General features: G+C 42.5%; 1 protein-coding gene across 1 annotated transcript in view; it reads left to right on the forward strand.

Annotated features, from left to right (window-relative positions):
• Nucleotides 1-5,051: 5,051 nt before the first annotated feature.
• Nucleotides 5,052-19,046, forward strand: part of LOC136627022 (uncharacterized) — a 29,057-nt gene continuing 15,062 nt past the window's right edge. Inside the window, exons 1-3 of the mRNA XM_066601981.1 lie at nucleotides 5,052-5,108; nucleotides 15,695-15,754; nucleotides 18,582-18,617. Of these exons, the coding sequence (XP_066458078.1) occupies nucleotides 15,727-15,754; nucleotides 18,582-18,617 (64 nt within the window). The 5' untranslated portion in view covers nucleotides 5,052-5,108; nucleotides 15,695-15,726. The remainder of the gene's footprint in view (nucleotides 5,109-15,694; nucleotides 15,755-18,581; nucleotides 18,618-19,046) is intronic.

Below are 19,046 nucleotides of genomic sequence, written 5' to 3' on the forward strand. Positions count from 1 at the left end.
TTCAGCGGACGGCCATGTACAGGTAAGCGGCCAACCACGTACCAGGCTAGGCAGAAATGGCTTCCGGGACGGAGCAGACAGGCTGCAGCGTCTGCATCAATTGGTCCCCGCGATGCGGTCTTACGCTGACTGTTACTATAGCTGTAAGCCTTACATTATGACATGTTCATGCTGCTTTGTTACTGCAGTAACCTGGCAGCATTTACAGGTAATAATGTAAGCCTTACAGCTATAGTTAACCTCAGGCTAAGGCTGCAGCACAGGGACAAATGTATGCACACTGTCCTCCTAGGACCTTAGTGCCTTCACACTTTCGGGAGCTAGGGGTGTGAGAGGGGCGTTCCTCCTGTCAAACCCCCAGCTTCCGGTGGCGTCAATATACACTAATACCCGAATACAGTACCTATCTCTCCTCCGTTACAGATTCTCTCTACCAACTCTAAACTCCTCCCCAACTGACCTAGTCACACCCAGACTCCTCCATTCCACATGACCGTTACAGGCCAATCATTACAGTTCAACATTAAATATGCAGATGCATTTAGAATTGCCACCACCGGTGATCTATAACAATAATATTTTTCCTACATAGAACCAATTTGCTACACAGTTGCGTGAATACCCTGATACACCATTATGGATAATATCTGAATGTTTCAGTTCTTAGTATCAATGGACCATTACACTGATAACATGGACTGCCATGTACATTACCATAGTTCTCTTATGGTTTGTCTGTTAACAAAAGCACAGTGTATTCTTCCACAAGAACAGCACTTTCAGCAGATTCACATCCACACAGTTTTTTTGTAACTGGCTTTCATTTCTGTTATATCCGCTATATTCTGATGCCCTTTATATATGAACACCCTTCTCTTCAACCAAAGGCCACAGTATACAAAGTAGCAAGCACTATTCTCCACATTAATGTATTAAGCAATATAAGGGGAGTTAAAGGGGTTTACTACGCAGCGCCCGCTATTAGTATTAGGATACACCAGAGCTGGAGTGGAAGCTGCTCCAGCCCCTGTGTAGTGGCCGGCAATCATAATTGCAGGCGCAGCTCCCATTGATTTCAATGAGATCGCAGTCTGCAATTACAAGCGCCGGCCACTACACAGTTGTCGGAGCAGAGCAGCTTCCGCTCCAAGCTTAGTGTACCGCCGAACTGGCAGAAATTCTATTGCAGAAATTCTAATTTTCTTTCCCACAGAGAGAAATTAAATTTATCATCACAATTAGGCTGCCTTCACATCTGCATTTGAACCTCCATTCCGTTGCAGATCTGGAACATACCAGAAGAAAAAGTGCTGCATCTAGCACTTCATCTTCCGGTAAAATGTCAGGCAGCTGAGAGGAAACTAAAAAGACTAGAGATGAGCGAGCACCAAAATGCTCGAGTGCTCGTTACTCGAGTCGAACTTTCAGTGATGCTCGAGAGTTCGTTTCGAGTAATGAACCCCATTGAAGTCAATGGGCGATCGAGCATTTTTGTATATGACTGGTGCTCCGCTAAGGTTCTCATTTGTGAAAATCTTATCAAATCACCCAAGTCATGTAAAAAACACAGAAATGGATAGGGCAGGCGAGGAGCAACATGCAGGGCTGCATTTCGGGCTCCGAGGTCTCACTATTAAGCCACAATAGTGGCAAGAGTGAGCCCCCCCCCCCCCCCCCCGCACTGTCAGCATAACGATCGTTCTCCTCTGCCACATCTGTAACAGCTGTGGCAGAGCAGAACGATGTTAGCCCATTGAATTCAATGGGCTGCCGGCGACCGCGGGATGAATTTTCGGGAAGGGCTTAAAAATATAAGCCCTTACCTGAAAATCATCCTAAAATGTGTAAAAAGTAAAAAAAAAAATATACTCACCTTGTCCCGGCAGAACTATGTTAGCCCATTGAATTCAATGGAGCCGGCAATACAGCCGGCTCCATTGAAAGCAATGGGCTGCCGGCGATCGCACAATGAATTTTCGGGAAGGGCTTAAATATATAAGCCCTTCCCTGCAATTCATCCAGAAATGTGTAAAAATAAAAAATAAAAATTTACTCACCCTTCAGTGCTGTTCGGTTCCATCATAGAACAGATCCGTTTGGCCAGGGGATTCCCCTTTCCTGCTTCCCAAAATCAGATGTGAAAGCAGCCCTACTCCATCATTTGTGCACCACTCTGTCACCTCATAGCTCTAGCCTTAACTGTGCCGAACAGAGCAAACTTAATTTCCGACCATTATCAAGAAGAAGCATTCTAGCAATTAGAGGGATTTTCTTCCTCATCAGGTAGCACCAGGTCCTACAGAGAGTCAGATAAACTAGCTGGTAGACACAGTGTGCTGTGTGTCGTTAGGGTATATAATTGCTCTAAACTAATGTTTTGCATTTATGAACATTTGCTGTACAGTTTAAATACAACTAGAAGTATCTCATGTTGGGGTCTATTTTCTTGCATATATAAAATGTTTTTAAAAGTACAACTGGTCCAGAAAAACAATGCATAGGAAAACAAAAGTCATTGGTAATGGAATGACATGGATGAAAATAGAACATTTGGCTCTACCCTCCTCTGTTGTTGACGCCACACCCTTATAGGAAATGAGAAGAAGAGCAGGTTATAAGTCAAGATGGAGAATAGAAAATATTATGGCTTGTCTCATACATATGTTATGTGCTAACATTGTCGGGAACATACAATTTATTGATTAGTTTTTATTAATTTTTTTTTGTACGGAAAAAATGGAAAAAAAAGACAATTACACCATTGGTTATTGTTTTTCTTTCAGTTTGCTAACCATTTGATATAAATAACATGGTAGGCTATGTTCACCTCTGCATTGGAGTTCTGTTCGTAGCCTTCATCACTGTTTTCCGCAAAAATCCCAGACAAAATAACGATATATGAGTTATCATCCAGGAAAATGCAGAGAGCTGGATGGCAACTGAATGGACCCCATTATAGTCAGTGGGGTCCATTCAGCATCATTCAGTTTCATCATACGATGGATCTGTTCAGTCAGTGGATTCTGCTTGCCTGCAGCATCTAAGAAGTTAGACAGCATGGAGCAGATGTTTCCAGGTCATTATAGTGGGAGCCTGACTGTCACGAACTGATGAGTTCCCACTGTTGATCATTCAGCTATATCTTCTGTGTCCGTGTGATCCATGTATGTATGTGTACGGCATAGAGCTCTTAGACAAGGCACTCCTTGATGTAGGTGTGTGTCATGGCATATAAGTGACCTGTTACACGTGCAAATATTTCTGTAAGAGACACCTAAATCTTTATCTGCTACTGCAGATTTCTTTTGCAAACCCCGGATGTCTACATGTGAAATTTGGTGCAGAATTTTCTTTGGTGCTCGGCCAGACGAGTGTTTTTTTGCATGCCAATGTGCGCAAAAAAATTGCACTGCATGGATGTGCAAAATGCGTTGTGTGCTTTTTTTTACATGTGCCTAAAATAGTGTGTGCAGGCCTTCAACGGGCAAAGTTTCAGATGCCCGTTTACTGGAGCAGCTGTGCTTGTAGAAGCGTAGCTGCTCTTTGAAGGTCCCCTCATCACTGAACACTGTGACAGCACTAAAGAATCCCCCGCCACAGCTCTCACACCTGTGGCAGAGGACCGCAATGCTATCCCATTGTTTTCAATGGGACCGGCGCTGCTACCGTCCCATTGAAATCAATGGGATGAAGGCAACCTCTGCAGTGATGATTATCAGGGGGGGGGCTTAAAATATAAGCCCTAACCCGAAAATCATCCCTAGCTGTTAAAAAAAAACAAATTTAACTCACCTAGAAGCGCTGACCGGCTCTTCTCCACGTCCCTGTCAGGTTTCATCTGTATTCTGGTGGCCGGAGAATGAAAAATCCTGGGCTCCAGAAAGCAATGCCTTTGATTGGCTGAGCGCTGTAACCAATCAGAGGCACCAGTTTTCACGGCCGCCCAATATACGCTACCATCTGATGCATTGGATTAAAATGCATTAGCTTAGATGGGCATATTCCTGCAGCGGAAAAGCATCCCGCCCGGAATACGTCTGGCCGCTGCATAGACTCCTATGGGAGCCAATGACAGTGTCCGGAAAAGGGAGGTAGGGGGGAATTTAGCTGCATTACTGCTAAACTCCCTCCCCCTTTTCAGACAATGGGCAGAAAGGGGGCGGGAGCTTAGCTCCACCCGCCCCCTCCCATTTCAAACAAAGCAGAGGGGAGGAGAGAGGAGGTGAATCGGGAAGGGGGAGACAGTTTAGCAGAGCTAAGCTGTCTCTCCCCGCCCAATGGCATTGCAGCCTCAGTGTATATGCGGTGGGCCTGGGCTATCTAAACAGGCGCACAAATGTTAGATTTGTGTGCCCGTTCATGTGTTTTTACTAGGGATGAGCGAACGTGTCCGTTACGGACACATCCGCACCCGGACACCGGCTTTGCCGAACACTGCAGTGTTCGCGCGTAAGTGTCCGGGTGCCGCCGGGGGGCGGGGAGATGCGCGGCGGCGCGGGCGGCAGTAGCGGGGAACAGGGGGGAGCCCTCTCTCTCTCCCTCTCCCCCCCACTCCCCGCCGCACCCCCCCCGCGCTGCCACGGCGGCCCCCGAACTTTTTCGCCCGAACACTGAAGTGTTCGCAAAGTTCGGTGTTCGGGCGAAAAAGGGGCGGAGCCGAACGTGTTCGCTCATCTCTAGTTTTTACGTAAAAGCACCTACGGCCATGTGAAAGGGGCCTTAGATGCATCTTGCAGAAAAATTCTACACATGTGAAAGGTCCCTAGAGAGGTTAATCCTGGACAACCTCTTTAAAGATGTCTGTGTTCTTTGAACATCATACATCCAGTCATTTTCTATACCATCATTTAGTCATTATTATTCTTACACTATGATTATCAGTTTTGCCATTACTAGTCAGAAGTATGATCAACAGCTTGCTATTATGTTGTTATCCTGTTAGAATCCTCTCTTCACTTTGTTCTTGGTCCATCCTGTATTTCACAACATATGTTGCATTATATGAAAAAAAATAAGGAACTTATGCCCCTCATATATTGCAAAAGTGTCATAAGACAAAGAACAGATCCTAGAAGGACAGTGGAGAAGTAACCATCAGAACGGTTGTTGTGAGTACACTTATGGGTTTATTTCTATGTACAATTATATATTATGTTGTTTCCCATCATATGGCTAATTAATGGTCACACCTGCTTAGCAGGGTGAACAGCAACAGCTTTCAGTGTTGCAAATCCTTGTCAGTTTGAGGGTGGAGGATTTAAAGCGACCCTCTGGTCCAGAAACAAAGATGGCCACACTAGCTTTTCTGACCACCTGATGCACACCGTGCATTAGTATGGATCATTAGTCTAAGACACTAGATACTGCTTTGATTAACCAGTGCCTTCCACATGAGCAGTGAAGACCAATCAGAGCAGCATGCAGTGTCTTAGACTACTCATGCATGCTAATACTGTGTGCATCAGGTAGTTAGAGAAATGGTTAGGCCATGTTTGTTTCTACAAGACCCGAGAGTCACTTTAATGTTTGTAATCTGTTCAAATTTTCATTTCTGACTTTTGGATCCTCATAGACTGGGGTCTGTTGGATAGGTACGTGCCTTATAAAAATGTCTCTGTAACTTGTCAGATTAGGGCATGGTTTAATGAAAGATAAGAGAATAGGTGGCACTGATGCTACATTAGCAATTGCTTGCCATTAAAAGATCTATTGCTATTGGAAACCAGAAACCCCACAGTGCAATGAGAGACAGGAGAATAGGTAGGGATGAACCACAAACAGACGGAACATGCCATAGACTCTAACATCTTAGGACTCATGCTCACGGTCGCAGCGTTTTACACAATTCCAGCCATACACATTGCCAGCAGAGAGCTGGTAAAGACCGCATACATACGCAGAGAAGTCAAGCATGCTGCAATTCATTTCTCTTGCGTATTGATACGCAATGACTACACGTCGGTCTGCATGGATCAATGAAAGTTCATTGAATTTCATATACTCTATTTACCGCAAATCATGCCGTCACACAACACATGTGATATGCAGTATATTTTAATAAGGGCGGCCTAAGACGACCGTATATCGGCTGGGTTTTGACGCCCAGCCGATATACGGTTTCCCTCTGTGCAGGGGGAGGAGGCTGAAAGAGTCGGGAGCAGGGCACTGAGCTCCCGCCCCCTCTCTGCCCCTGCCCCTATTTGCAATGGGAGGGGCAGAGCTAAGTCCCAGAACTTAGCCCCACCCCATATCGCCCCCTCCCATTGAAAATAGTGCTAAGGGGCATAGAGGGGGCGGGCTCTCAGTGCACTGCTCCCGGCTCTTCCAGCCTCCTCCCCCTGCACAGAGGGAAACCGTATATCAGCTGGGAGTGAAAACCCAGCCGATATACAGTCGTCTGAGGCCGCCCTTATTAAAATATACTGCATATCACACAGGTCATCCGAATAAGCCCTAAGGGTGGTTTCACACGGGTGAGAAAATCACGCCATTTTTCGCCTGATGCAAGGGTTAATAAAAAAGCAGAATATGAAACCAATGATTTACAATGGTTTCCTCTATATAGGTTGTGTTGAATCAGCACTCCAGGGGTTCTTTCAGAAGGTAAAAAATGGTTTATTCCTCAATGGTAAAACATAGCTGCAACATTTCGATCCTTACAGACACTGGATCTTTACAATGGTTTCCTTTCCATCTGCGATGTTTTCACTGATGCAATGTTGAGACAACAAAAAATCACAGCATGCTCTATCTTTCTGCTATGTTTGATTTTTTTTTTCTCCATGTTTCCCTTTGGAGCCTCCTTTTTATCACATCGCAGCGCAACAAAGTTACATTTTCAGTGTGATGCGATTTTAACATTAGAAACCCCTATTGACTTTCGCGATAAACAATTCATGCCATTTTTATCGCAGGTGGCAGCAATGGGATGCGAGACTATGCTAAAAAAAACAGCATTGCTGACGCCCCAAAATTACAGGAACAAATACGTGACTCTGCCGCAATTTTCTCGCGGCAAAATTGCTATTGCTCATGTGAAACTCGCCTAAGGCCTCAGTCACATGGGCGGTTTGACGCACTAATTTTTAAACACATCAGTTATGTGTTCCACAATTCGTGTGACCGAAGCGGGCGTCATGGTGGAAAAAACGCTGCTAGCAGCGTTTATCCGCTCAAAAAGAGCACTGCCCGTTATCCCCTGCTGCAGTTGTGACAGCTGCAGCTGGGGATTTCTTGGATCTGAAACCCCTGGATGCTGTCACATCCAGGGGCTTCACCTGTGGTCAATGGGGCCTGCGGCAGCTGCAGCTGAGCCCCGGCAGCTGCAGAGAGGTGAGTATACTTTTTTCTTTTACACATTCTTGGATTGATTTTCAGGGAAGGGCTTATATTTTAAACCCTTCCTCGAAAATCACTGCAGCGCTTGCCGGCAGCCCATTGCTTTCAATGGAGACGCTGTATTGCTGGCTCCATTGAATTCAATGGGAAAACATCGCTTTCCTCTGCCACGGCTGAGGTTCTCAACCGGGTTAGCACTGCTGCCGCTGGCCTCATTGAGCACAAGGTGAAACCCCTGGATGCGAAAGCAACCAGGGGTTTCACATACACAGAACACCGGTTTGCGCAGAGCACAGTTATATGCATTCTGCGAACCGGTGTCCTATAATTTTCGATGTATGCGTTTGTGCGCATGTAAAATTCGCACATCTGCCTGTCCCCATTGAAAAGCATGGGTTCTATTTAGATGTGGCCGGCAAATGGAACTGACAGACGCGCGTACAAATGCCCATGTGACTGTGCCCTAATACAGATGAGTCTTCCAGACTGACTGAAGGTTTCCTGACTTGATCTCAGAGCATCATAGATTCACTGAAGATCTGGAATGCATGGTGTCTCCAGCTGTCTCAATTAAGATGAAGGGTGTGTTTTGATTAAGGGAGGGGATAGAGCCAAGAGAAGTAGAAGTGAGCCACCTATTGGACAGTTTATTGGGAATTAACACACTGCGGGGGAAGCACAGAAATGAAGATATTTCAGCACTGGAGGATCTATAAATGCACCGTCATTTCACCACTATGACTCACATCTTGTGGTATAAGTAGTTTAGAATCAGAAAATCAGGTGACAGACTTCCTTTAAAATGATATCTGCCCACAGCACTTTAGAAAAATATACAAAAAGGTATGCAAAAAATGCCCTCGAAAACACATCAAAACACAAAAGGTAAAAATAGTGATCATGGAAGTCAATGGGGAAAACTGTAACAAAAACATATAAAAAAGACAATTTGCTGCATATAGGTAGTGTAGCTGTAGACTAGTCAGAGGTCCAATACTGACTGACCCCTGTCCACCAGCAAAAGCACATACAATGAGCAAATGGGCATCAAAACTAAACCATTGAGCAATGGAAGAAGGTAGCCATGTCTGGTGAAGCACATTCTCTTTTACATCATGTGGATAGCCAAGCATATACACTGCTTACCAGGAGGATGCAAAATGGGAAGAAGGCAAGCTAACGGAGGCAGTGTGATACTCTGGGCAATGTCACACTATGAAATCTTGGGTACTGGCATTCATATGATGTTACTGTGACATGTACAATCTAATTAAACAATATACAGACCAGGTATACCCCTTCATGGCAATAGGGAAGTGAACTTTTTCTCTCTACCACACTGCAAAAAATACTTCAGGAAAGGTTTGAGGAACATGACAAAGAGTAAATGGTGTTGACTTGGTCTCCAGATTCTCCAGATGAAGAATCTGTTGGATGTATTGGAAGGACAAGCCAACAGTACTGACAAGCCCATACATTGCTGGTAGCTGTTTTAGCAACATGAGGGGTCCTACCAGAGGCGTAACTTGAAGCTCCTGGACCCCAATGCAAAACCTGGAATGGGGTCCTCAACTATAATGTTTTATTCATAGTACTGGGCTCCCCATATGGAGAAGAGAGCCTTATGGGCCCCCCAAGGTTCCTGGGCCCAGGTGCAACCGCATCCCCTGCATCCCCTATAGTTATGCCCCTGGGTCCTACACAATATTAGGCAGGTTGTTTTAATGTTGCGACTGATCAATATATAAGGCCCCCCCACACACTTGCATTTTTTTAAAGGCTGTGTTTTTTTAAATCGATTGTCAATGGGACTTTCTAATGTTAAAAATGCATCACAAGTTTGGGCTTTACAATTTTTGTGCGATGCGTTTTTAACATTACAAAAGTCCCATTGACATTCGCGTTAAAAAAAACGCAAGTGTGTGGGAGCCCTAAGGAGTATGATGGAACATTCCCAGTGTTGAACTGGGTTGCCGAGGGTCCACCAGTAAAATTCCTTCTGGGGCCCACTGTGCAGCTACATGCAAATATTACTTGATCCCTATGCACAAATTCCTGCCATCGACAGAAGTTTTGAAACTAACTTTTAATGCCTGTGTAGTTTTGCAGAGGAACAGCAGTTTTAGGGCTTATTCACATGAGCGTATATCGGCCGGTGTTTTCACTGCCGGTTGATATACGCTACCATGTGATGCTCGGCGTATATGCTGTGGGCCAGGGGTAGACAGCTTAGCTCTTCCCTTCCCCTCACCGACTCTCCTCCTTTCTCCTCCCCTTTGGCTATTTGCAATGGAAGGGGGTGGGATGGGGGTGGAGCTAACCTCCTGCCCCCTCCCTGCCCCTTGTCCGCAGTCAGCAATGGGAGGGGGTGGGGCAGAGCTTAACTCCACCCTGCCCCCGCCCCCTCCCATTGCAAACAAAAGCGAGGAGAGGAGAAGGGAAGGGGGAGGGAGCTTTGTAGTCATGCTGCTAAACTCCCTCCTACCTCCCTTCTCTGACTGCTGTCATTGACTCCCAACAGGAGTCAATGGCAGTGGCCATAGTCAGGCAGGAAGATGACTTCCTGCCCGGCATAAAAGCGCCTGGCTGAGGGCTTATACACTGCGGGAATATGCTTGTGGGATCTGATACATTTCAATCCAATGCATCAGATGGTAGCACACATCAGCCGGCGGTGAAAATAGCCGGCCAATATACGCTCATGTAAATAAGCCCTTGCTCACTGAACCATGTGGCCAATAATTAATTTGGACACCATGCCGATTTGCAGTAACACTGAAAGCTGTGTGTGGCCTGCGTGTCTGCAGTTGTCAGAACATGCTGGGAGTTCTAATTCCCTATGAAGGTGGAAGGGATGAAAGAAATGTAAAAATGAATGTATTTTAACCTCTTAACAACACATGACATAAGTTTACATCTTGGTTGCCTGATGTTTAAGGCAACAGGACATTGCGTGGCAACCGGGTCCACCATTGCATATGATTGCTAGCAATAGCAATATGCAGTATAGACATACTGCAATGTATTATCATAGCGTTCATACGATCCTTGGTTCAAGTCGCTTACAGTGACAAAAAAATAGTGTAAAAAATTAAAATAGAGAAAAAAGGGCTTATTTTGTTGATTTTGCCTCTGAAAATGTAATAAAAGTGATCAAAAAGCTTTATGCACCCCAAAATGGTACCAATAAATACTAAAGCTGTGTCATGCAAAAAACACCCTTCATATAGCTGCGTCACTGGAGAAATAAAAATGTTATGTGACTTGGAATGCAGTAAAAAATATTAAAGGGTTTTATTGTGCAAAAGTGGAAAAACATTAATAACAAAAATTTTAGTATTGTCATAATTATACCAACATGCCGAAAATATCTGTCAGGTCATTTAGGCTGAATGATTAATGCTGTAAAAAATGCAAACAACAATAGCAGAATTGAGGTACTTTTTTTTTTGCTCTCCAATAAAAATGTAATACAAACTATGCAACACATGATATGTACCCCAAAATGGTGCCAATAAAACTACATTAAAAAACAAGCCCTCGTATGGCTCTGTTTATGAAAAATCCCCCCCCCCCCCCAAAATCATCACGTCTTAAAGCCCAAAATAGGCTAAAGAATTAATTACCTCTTATAGGAAATACTTTAAAGTATTTCCTTCTAAGTCCTGTGAGCCATTATGAGTTACTCAGCCAATGCCAGGCTCCAGACGGGTAGCAAGAAGCTTGAAGGAGTTTGGTGATGAGTGAAGTCAAGAAGACAGGGCCCAGAAGAAAGGATACTCTGTCAGTGCACATTTAAATCATCTCAACCAACCGATGCATCCAGGGGCGTACCTAAAGGCTCAGGGGCCCAGGTGCAAAAGTTCAGCTCTGGTTTCCCCCCCAGCCTCCACCCTTAGGGTGTGTTCATGTTTATGCTGTACTTCTGAACCACAAATAAGAAAAACACATAAAAAAATTGCAAGACCACACATTAAGATACTGCATACACTATTAGGGCTCAGTCACACGGGCGCCGATCCGAAGACGTATAACTTATACTAGCGATAGATAGATAGATAGATATGAGATAGATAAAACATATATAGATATGAGAAAGATATATAGATAGATATGAGAGAGATTGATACATGAGAGAGAGAGAGATATAGATATGAGACAGACAGATGGATAGATAGATATGAAATAGATAGACATACACATACATACACACATATACATACATACATATACACATACACATACATATACACACACATACATATATACACACACATACCCAAGGATCCAGACCACTTCTTTGCGTGTGCAGAGCAGCAGGACTAGTAGATGCAGCCGCTGTACAGCAGGAGACAGGAGCAGCAGAATGATGACATCATCACTGTGCTCAACACCCTGCCAGGCCGTGTGGCTGCCTCCCTCTTCCTGCTCCTCCCTCCTCCTACACTGCGCTGTGTCAGCTTCCTTTCTGGCTGGTCGCAATGTCGGCAGCGTGATCACTGGGGTGCTGCCGAAAGCGCAACCAGACGGTAATGCACTGAATGTGCATATGTATATGGCAGAAGGCGGCCTCTGGGCCCCGTCACCGCAGGGTTGCCATTGTGACCCCTGTGACCATGGGCGGTATGCCAGTTTATAATATGGAAGTATAGACTGGCTGAGATGCTGTATGCTGCCTATTTGTATGAAGTGCAGGTGGGTGGGGGGCCCACTCCTGCACAGGGCCCACAAGGGGGTTCACCTGTTCCCCTGTGGGCCAGTTCAAGCCTAAACATGCCATGATGTTTTTTAATCATATGGATAGAAAAAACTGCCACATTAAATCAGAGGCATATGAAGGTATAACAGATGCCTCCGAAACCTCTGTGGAAGTACTTTTATGGACACCCACAAAACTGAGCCACAATACAGCCTTGTACATGAGTCCTTTAGGTGTATTCGCACCCATGAAAATCCACAGAAAGTCTGCAAGTATTCTCATTCCACGGATTTGCAGGAATTTCACCCTTCACAATAGAGAAGTTGAAATGTGTGGCTTGGGATTTTTTCGGCTGCGTGTAAATGAAGTCTTCTATATACTTTTTATATACACAGTACGGTACTACATTGTAGATTCTCAGCAGAAACCAAAATGAAAATCTATAGCAAATTTGATAATGTCACCTTGAAGATGCTAAAGATTGAACCATTTTTTCTTCAATTAAAAGCTGGAAACTATTGTCTTTGGTGGTTGGTTGCCATACAGCAAACATTTGTAAGCGTGAAGAATTTTCTTCAGTTGAATCAGAATCCTGACCTCAATCAATATCTTGGTAGTTAAGGTCTCCCATTCTCAGCACCGTACGGGCCTGTACTACCTGCTCCATTTGTTTACGCAGATGACCTCCCATCACCTCAGGGATGTTAAAGAGTCCAAAGATTACACCAATACGAATGTTAACCAGTGTTTAAGTTCCTTTGTAATTCCACCCAGAACATTTCAACATTCTCACAGTCCTCCCCCACTGTTTCCTCTTTCGCACTCTCATATTTCTTTTAACATACATAGTCCACCTCCTTTTTTATTGACCTCTGCCTCTCTTTAAGAGTGTATACCCATGAAGATCGATGGCCCAATGATGTGATGAGACTCGGTATATATGAGGAACGCCAACTGCTTAGATGTGTTCCTCACCAACCCCAAGGCCTAAAGCTAAAGTCAGCAAATTTAAATGTGCAGATACAGATGTTTATGACACCTATATGTGAACATACACCTGAGTTGGGTGCAGTAATCGTGTGTATATATCATGTAAATAGGAAAGATACAACAATACATCTGCAGTGACACCTATTGGAAGCTAGAATTCCTGCAAGTCAATGTCAGACTTTTTACACAAGCCTTAAAACAATGACTGGGAATTGTAAGCCAAGCCAGAATACCATACACAGACAGCTGTTTGGGTTTTTTTGCCCTTCATCAGTGTGTAGTAGGTTTCTGGCTTGGCTAGTGAGAGGCCTATAAATGTGGGTCAGAAAGAGTATTGTTTTTCCTTAAGGAAAGCACCTAGAAAGTGTGTGAGGAGACACCTAGAAGGTATAGTGAGGAGACTTATAAGGCCATTCATGCTCCTCTCGGAAATTTTGCAAATAGGGAAGATGGAACAATACCCTTGCAGTGCCACCTATTGGAAGGCAGCATTCTTGCAAGTCAATGTCAGACTTTTTAAAGCAGCCTTATAACAACGACTTGGAATTGTAAGCTAAATGATATTGACTTGCAGGAATGCTGCCTTCCCATAGGTTGCATTGCAGAGGTATCGTTCCATCTTCCTTGTTTGTATATTTCGCAGAGGAGCATGCATGGCCTTATAAGTCTCCTCACTACACATTCTAGGTGCTCTTCTTAAGGAAAAACGATACCCTAACCGACCTGTATATATCATATAAACACTTCTCTGTTAGATCACATCGATCAAGAAATCACAAGTCTGCTTTAGTGGTGAAATCAGGGGTCAATTGCAGTTAGGAAGTGATGTAACTTCTCATTTTAGGCTTTTTTAGCAGAAGTATGTAAAAAGTGACCAATCCATTTAGAATGTTGTACTCGTTACTTCTACCCTTAATATATTGAAATACTTCTATCATATGACTTCTGTCCTCTTTCTTTTAAAGGTTCCTACACACATTAGACAAAACTCACTTGAATTCACCAATTTCAGCCGGATGGTCCAAAGATCTAATGTGTATGGGGCATGCCAACTCTCCCCAACAACAGATGTCTGGGGAAAGATTAGTTCAGCTTAGTGGATTTCAACCTGCCCAATTATTTAAAAACCTACCAAAAAGAATAATATAAAATATAACTTTTAATGATACTATTAAAAATAATTGGACCCACTAACTTAAAGGTAAATGAAAAAACATACACAAATATCTGGTTTATATAAACCCAGATTAATATATTATAGATACCATACTAGTGTTGACCACATATTTACCGAACAAGATCACTAGAGTTGTGGTGGTACAGATAACAGGACAATTGTTGAATAGGTGAATCCCACTCACCCTAGAACGTACCTCTCACCTAATTCTCTATTAGATACAGTAATAAGATATTGGTGACCTAACAAAAAAAAAATTGTTATTGATACTGTTGATTCTGCCCCGAATGATATGGCCGTACTAAGTATCAATTCAAGATCGATTTCTGTAGTCAAATATACATATGATGTTAGATGTCAATAAATGAGTACACCAGAGGCGCTAAAATAACTTCTTTGACCGTAAAAGTCAGACTTATATCTGGTCTTAAATTGTCAGCAGGAGCATATAGATACAATTGCTGGAGTGTAAGCTGCTGAAGGTGAAGATTGCAATAAAATAACCGTCACCATAAATCGGTCATTGTTAGACTCATCACTGTCCTATTATAAGTTTGTCATATTGCAATCCTGGGGGAGCCACTTGTCCCAGGATAGATAAACATGAATTGTTAGGCACTGTGGTGGCAATAGTGGTGCCGGTATTACACTAGAGGGAACCCGACTGTCCCTTGTAAAACTGTCCTCCTAGTGGGACACCAAGTCCCATAATAGACTTAAGGATGATAGTTATTGTGTTACATATACACTCATGGTGCTGCTGATCACTGTAACGTCTTTATAGAATGCTAACTCGCTATTCTGTGTAGCATTCTATAAAGACGTTATTACTGTATCTAATAGAGAATTAGGTGGGAGGTACGTTCTAGGGTGAGTGGGATTCACCTATTCAACAATTGTCCTGTAATCTGTAGCACCACAACTCTAGTGATCTTGTTCGGTAAATATGAGGTCAACACTAGTATGGTATCAATAATATATTAATCTGGGTTTATATAAACCAGATATTTGTGTATGCTTTTTCATCTACGTTTAAGTTAGTGGGTCCAATTATTTTTAATAGTTATATTTTATATTATTCTTTTTGGTAGGTTCTCTACAATGATTTGCTCATTTAGGAGAACCAATCTGTCTCTGTGACTGCGCAATTATTTGCTCCTATGGGAGAGGCTTCTCCCAACCACTTGCTTATTCCCTTCTCCTCATTGAGGTGAACACACTCACTCGGCCAAGTCCCATGCCTATGGTGGAGTTGGGTATAATAGTTATTTTGTGTATGGCCACTTTAGGGCTTTCTTGATACCCTGAATGGATTATACTGTATTCATTTGTTTCTGGTTACAGTATACACATACATTTATGGTTCAGAAAAAAATTGGAGTCCTGGATGAAATGTTGGAGTCTGTTGAATGGGTGAAATTCGTTATATCAAGTCATGTTTATTTCAATGTTCATTGGGTTAAATATGAACTGATGGTTCTTTTCTTCAGGACAAGTTTTACTACTGAAGACTCAGTGAACAATGTCCAGGGCCATCAACGTTTTTATAGGTAAGCAGTAGCTAAATGTAATTTATACCTAGAATTGATATCATTTTTCTCAAATGAAGCATTCTGGCCAATTTTGTAAACCATCCCCAACTGTTAGACTTGAATGATCAGCTTTCATCTACAGAATATCTAAAACACCAGTGTGTGAGGCCTATGAATGTTCATTCTAGTTAAACTCACTTTCTGTTTTTTCTATAATTTTTTTTTTATGGATTTGTGCATCTTATTTTACTTTTTGTCAAGCTCAGGAGATGCAATGATTTGCTTGAGACTAATCAATAAAGAATTTAGTCATTTGCCTACTCATAAAAAGGATGATTGGAAGATGTTGCAACGGTCATGTACCTTGCGTTGTTCATGTGCTGTTCATGGCAGTATCACCACTGAAGCCAATGAATGACCTCAGCAGTCATATGAACAATGAACAGTATGTGATCCCTGCAGCAGCTTTCAGGACTGGAGTGGTGGAGCTGAGGTGACTGTGCTGGACCAAGAGGACCATTTACCAGGTGACTATTGATTTTCTTTTTTTTTCTGTTGCATTTTTGCCCTTTTCTTGCTCATAAAGCTGCTTGTTTTGAAACAAGATGAACAAGACAACATTGAGTTCATTCACGTTTAAGTCAGATATATATAGACGTTCTGTCTGTCTATCGCTCTCTCTCTCTGTCTATCGCTCTTTCTCTGTCTGTTTCTCTCTCTCTACTGTTAGCTCTCTCTATTTGTCTCTCTATTGCTCTCTCTGTCTCTCTACACTCTCTCTGTCTCACTATGTATCTCGCTCTTCTTGTCTATCACTCTCACTCTCTGTCTCTCTATCGCTTTCTCTCTGCTTCTATCAAGCTTTCTCTCACTGTCTCTCTCTCTGTCTCTATCACTCTCGCACTTTGTCTCTCTATTGCTCTTTCTCTGTGTGTCTTGTCTCTATTGTTGTCCCTCTATCGCTCTTTCTCTCACTGTCTCTCTATCACTCTCTGTTTCTAACGCTCTCTCTCACTTTGTCTCTCTATTGCTCCCTCTCTGTATCTCTATCATTGTCTCTCTCTCTCTATTGCTGCCTCTCTCTGTGTCTCTCTATTGCTCTTTCTTTCACTGTCTCTATCGCTTTCTCACTCTCTCTATTGCTCTCTCTGTCTGTCTCTCTATCACTCTCACTCTGTCTCTCTATTGGTCTCTCTCTCTCTGTCTATCGCTCTTGGTTGGGCAGTGTATGGTACAGCTTAGCAGTGTATGGTGTGTTGCTTAGCAACGCTTCACTCATTCCATCGCATGCCTGAAGCACAGCAGCGCCGCCCATAGACTTAACATTGTAACTTTCAATCCGACTGACAGGTCCCTAAATGTACTAAACTCACATTTGATGATTTTAAGGCACCGATGAGCGTGTGTGTCATCTAATGACACCAACATCATACACCAAATTTACAGCAAAGGGGTCAAAGTGTGGTGCAAGAAAAAACATGTAGACTTATTTATATTAGATTCGCCTTTGTGGAATTTCTTTAACCCCTTCTGGCTCCAGAACGTACATTTACGTCCTGGAGCGTCGGAGTATGTATAAAGAGAGGTTGCGGCTATTAACTCTTTAAATGCCGCTGTCGGGGGAGCCGTGCAGGTGTCATGGCTGCCTTGAAAGCTCGGGGGGTGGCTTGATAAGCTGCCTGTCAGAATGCAGTATGGCGTAATTCTATAGCATTATGTCATACTGCAGGAGCGATCAAAGCATCGCATGTTGTAGTCCAGGGGGACTTAGAAGAAAAGTAAAAAATAGATCAATAAAGTTTTATTAATTGTAAAAAAAAGTCATGAAAGTTTAAATCACCCCCTTTTTGCAATATCTATAATAAAAAAATCAAAATCATAAAAGAAAAATACATATTTGTTATCGCCGCATCCGTAAAAGTCCAATCTATCAAAGTAGCACATTATATACCCCGCACGGTGAACGTCGTCCGAAAAAAAAAATAAAGAACGCCAAAAATGCACTTTTTCAGTTACCCTGTCCCCCAGAAAAAATGCAATAAAAAGCAATTAAAAAGTCATATGTATTCCAAATTGGTACTAACGGAAACTACAGGACATCCTGCAAAAAATGAGCCCTCACTCAACCACGTGGATAGAAAAATAAAAAAGTTATTGCGTGCAGAAAATGGCCGCAGAAAATAATTTTAAAAAAAATAAATGTCTTTGAAAAAAAAAAATAGTACAGTAAAAAAAAACTATAGAAGTTTGGTATCGTAGCAATTGTACTGACCCATAGAATAAAGTTATCATGTCGATTTTGTTGCAGTTTGTGCGCCGTAGAAACAAGATGCACTGAAAGATGGAGGAATGTCATTTTTTTTTTTCATTTTATTCCACTTAGAATTTTAAAAAGTTTTTCAGTACATTATATGATACATTAAATAGCACCATTGAAAAATACAACTTGTTCCACAAAAAACAAGCCCTCACACAGCGACGTTGATAGATAAATGAAGGAGTTACGGGAGAAAAAAACAAAAATAGAAAAAAGGCGGGGGTCCACGTCATTAAGGGGTTAATACAGTTGTGCATCAGGTTAGAATTACTGTATTGCTACAGATTGTCACGGCCCTGTAATTGACATCCCTAACAATATGATCCTAGAGGATTCTAAGAGAACTAATATTTTATTTTAATGAATTCCCCTTTATCCTATTTTTCACATAGGGATAGCTTTATGTTGTTATATATACAAAGTCTTTATTATATAACATGTTTTGCTCACATAATATTTCAGGTTTTCAACAAGTTTTTCGTTTGGGTGTTGTTTTACACTAACATTTGCACAAATTATCTTTTGCAGTGTTTTTATTTGGGAATACTGCTATCATGCAGACAGGTAAGAAAGTTTAATGGAAATTTGTTACAGAAAATGGATAATGGTCACTGCTTACAAGTGATTTATGTATTCTTCATTGTAGGGGCAGTTCTATAATGTGAACATTGTTAGCAGTTCTTGGAAATGAAAGTTTTAATTGTCTATGCATTACGTACTTTGATGATACTATGGCTAAGGGCGCCTACCCACTTGCGATTTTTTTTTTTCCTGTGATGTTTTGCGTTTTTTCTCAAGAGCAATTAGTATAGAATGTGTTCTTGTCCATCTGGGGGTTTTTTTCCGTTTCGTGGGGTTTTTTCACATAGGAACTGTCAGTTGCATATGTCTCCTTATTTTTCTCTTAATGCACCCATGATTGTCAATGGAGGGGCGCAAAAAACGTGAAAAAACGCAGCGAAAAACACGCGGAAAACGCGCAAAAACACCACA

The sequence above is a fragment of the Eleutherodactylus coqui genome, chromosome 5 (assembly GCF_035609145.1).
Source record: "Eleutherodactylus coqui strain aEleCoq1 chromosome 5, aEleCoq1.hap1, whole genome shotgun sequence".
Lineage (NCBI taxonomy): Eukaryota > Metazoa > Chordata > Amphibia > Anura > Eleutherodactylidae > Eleutherodactylus > Eleutherodactylus coqui.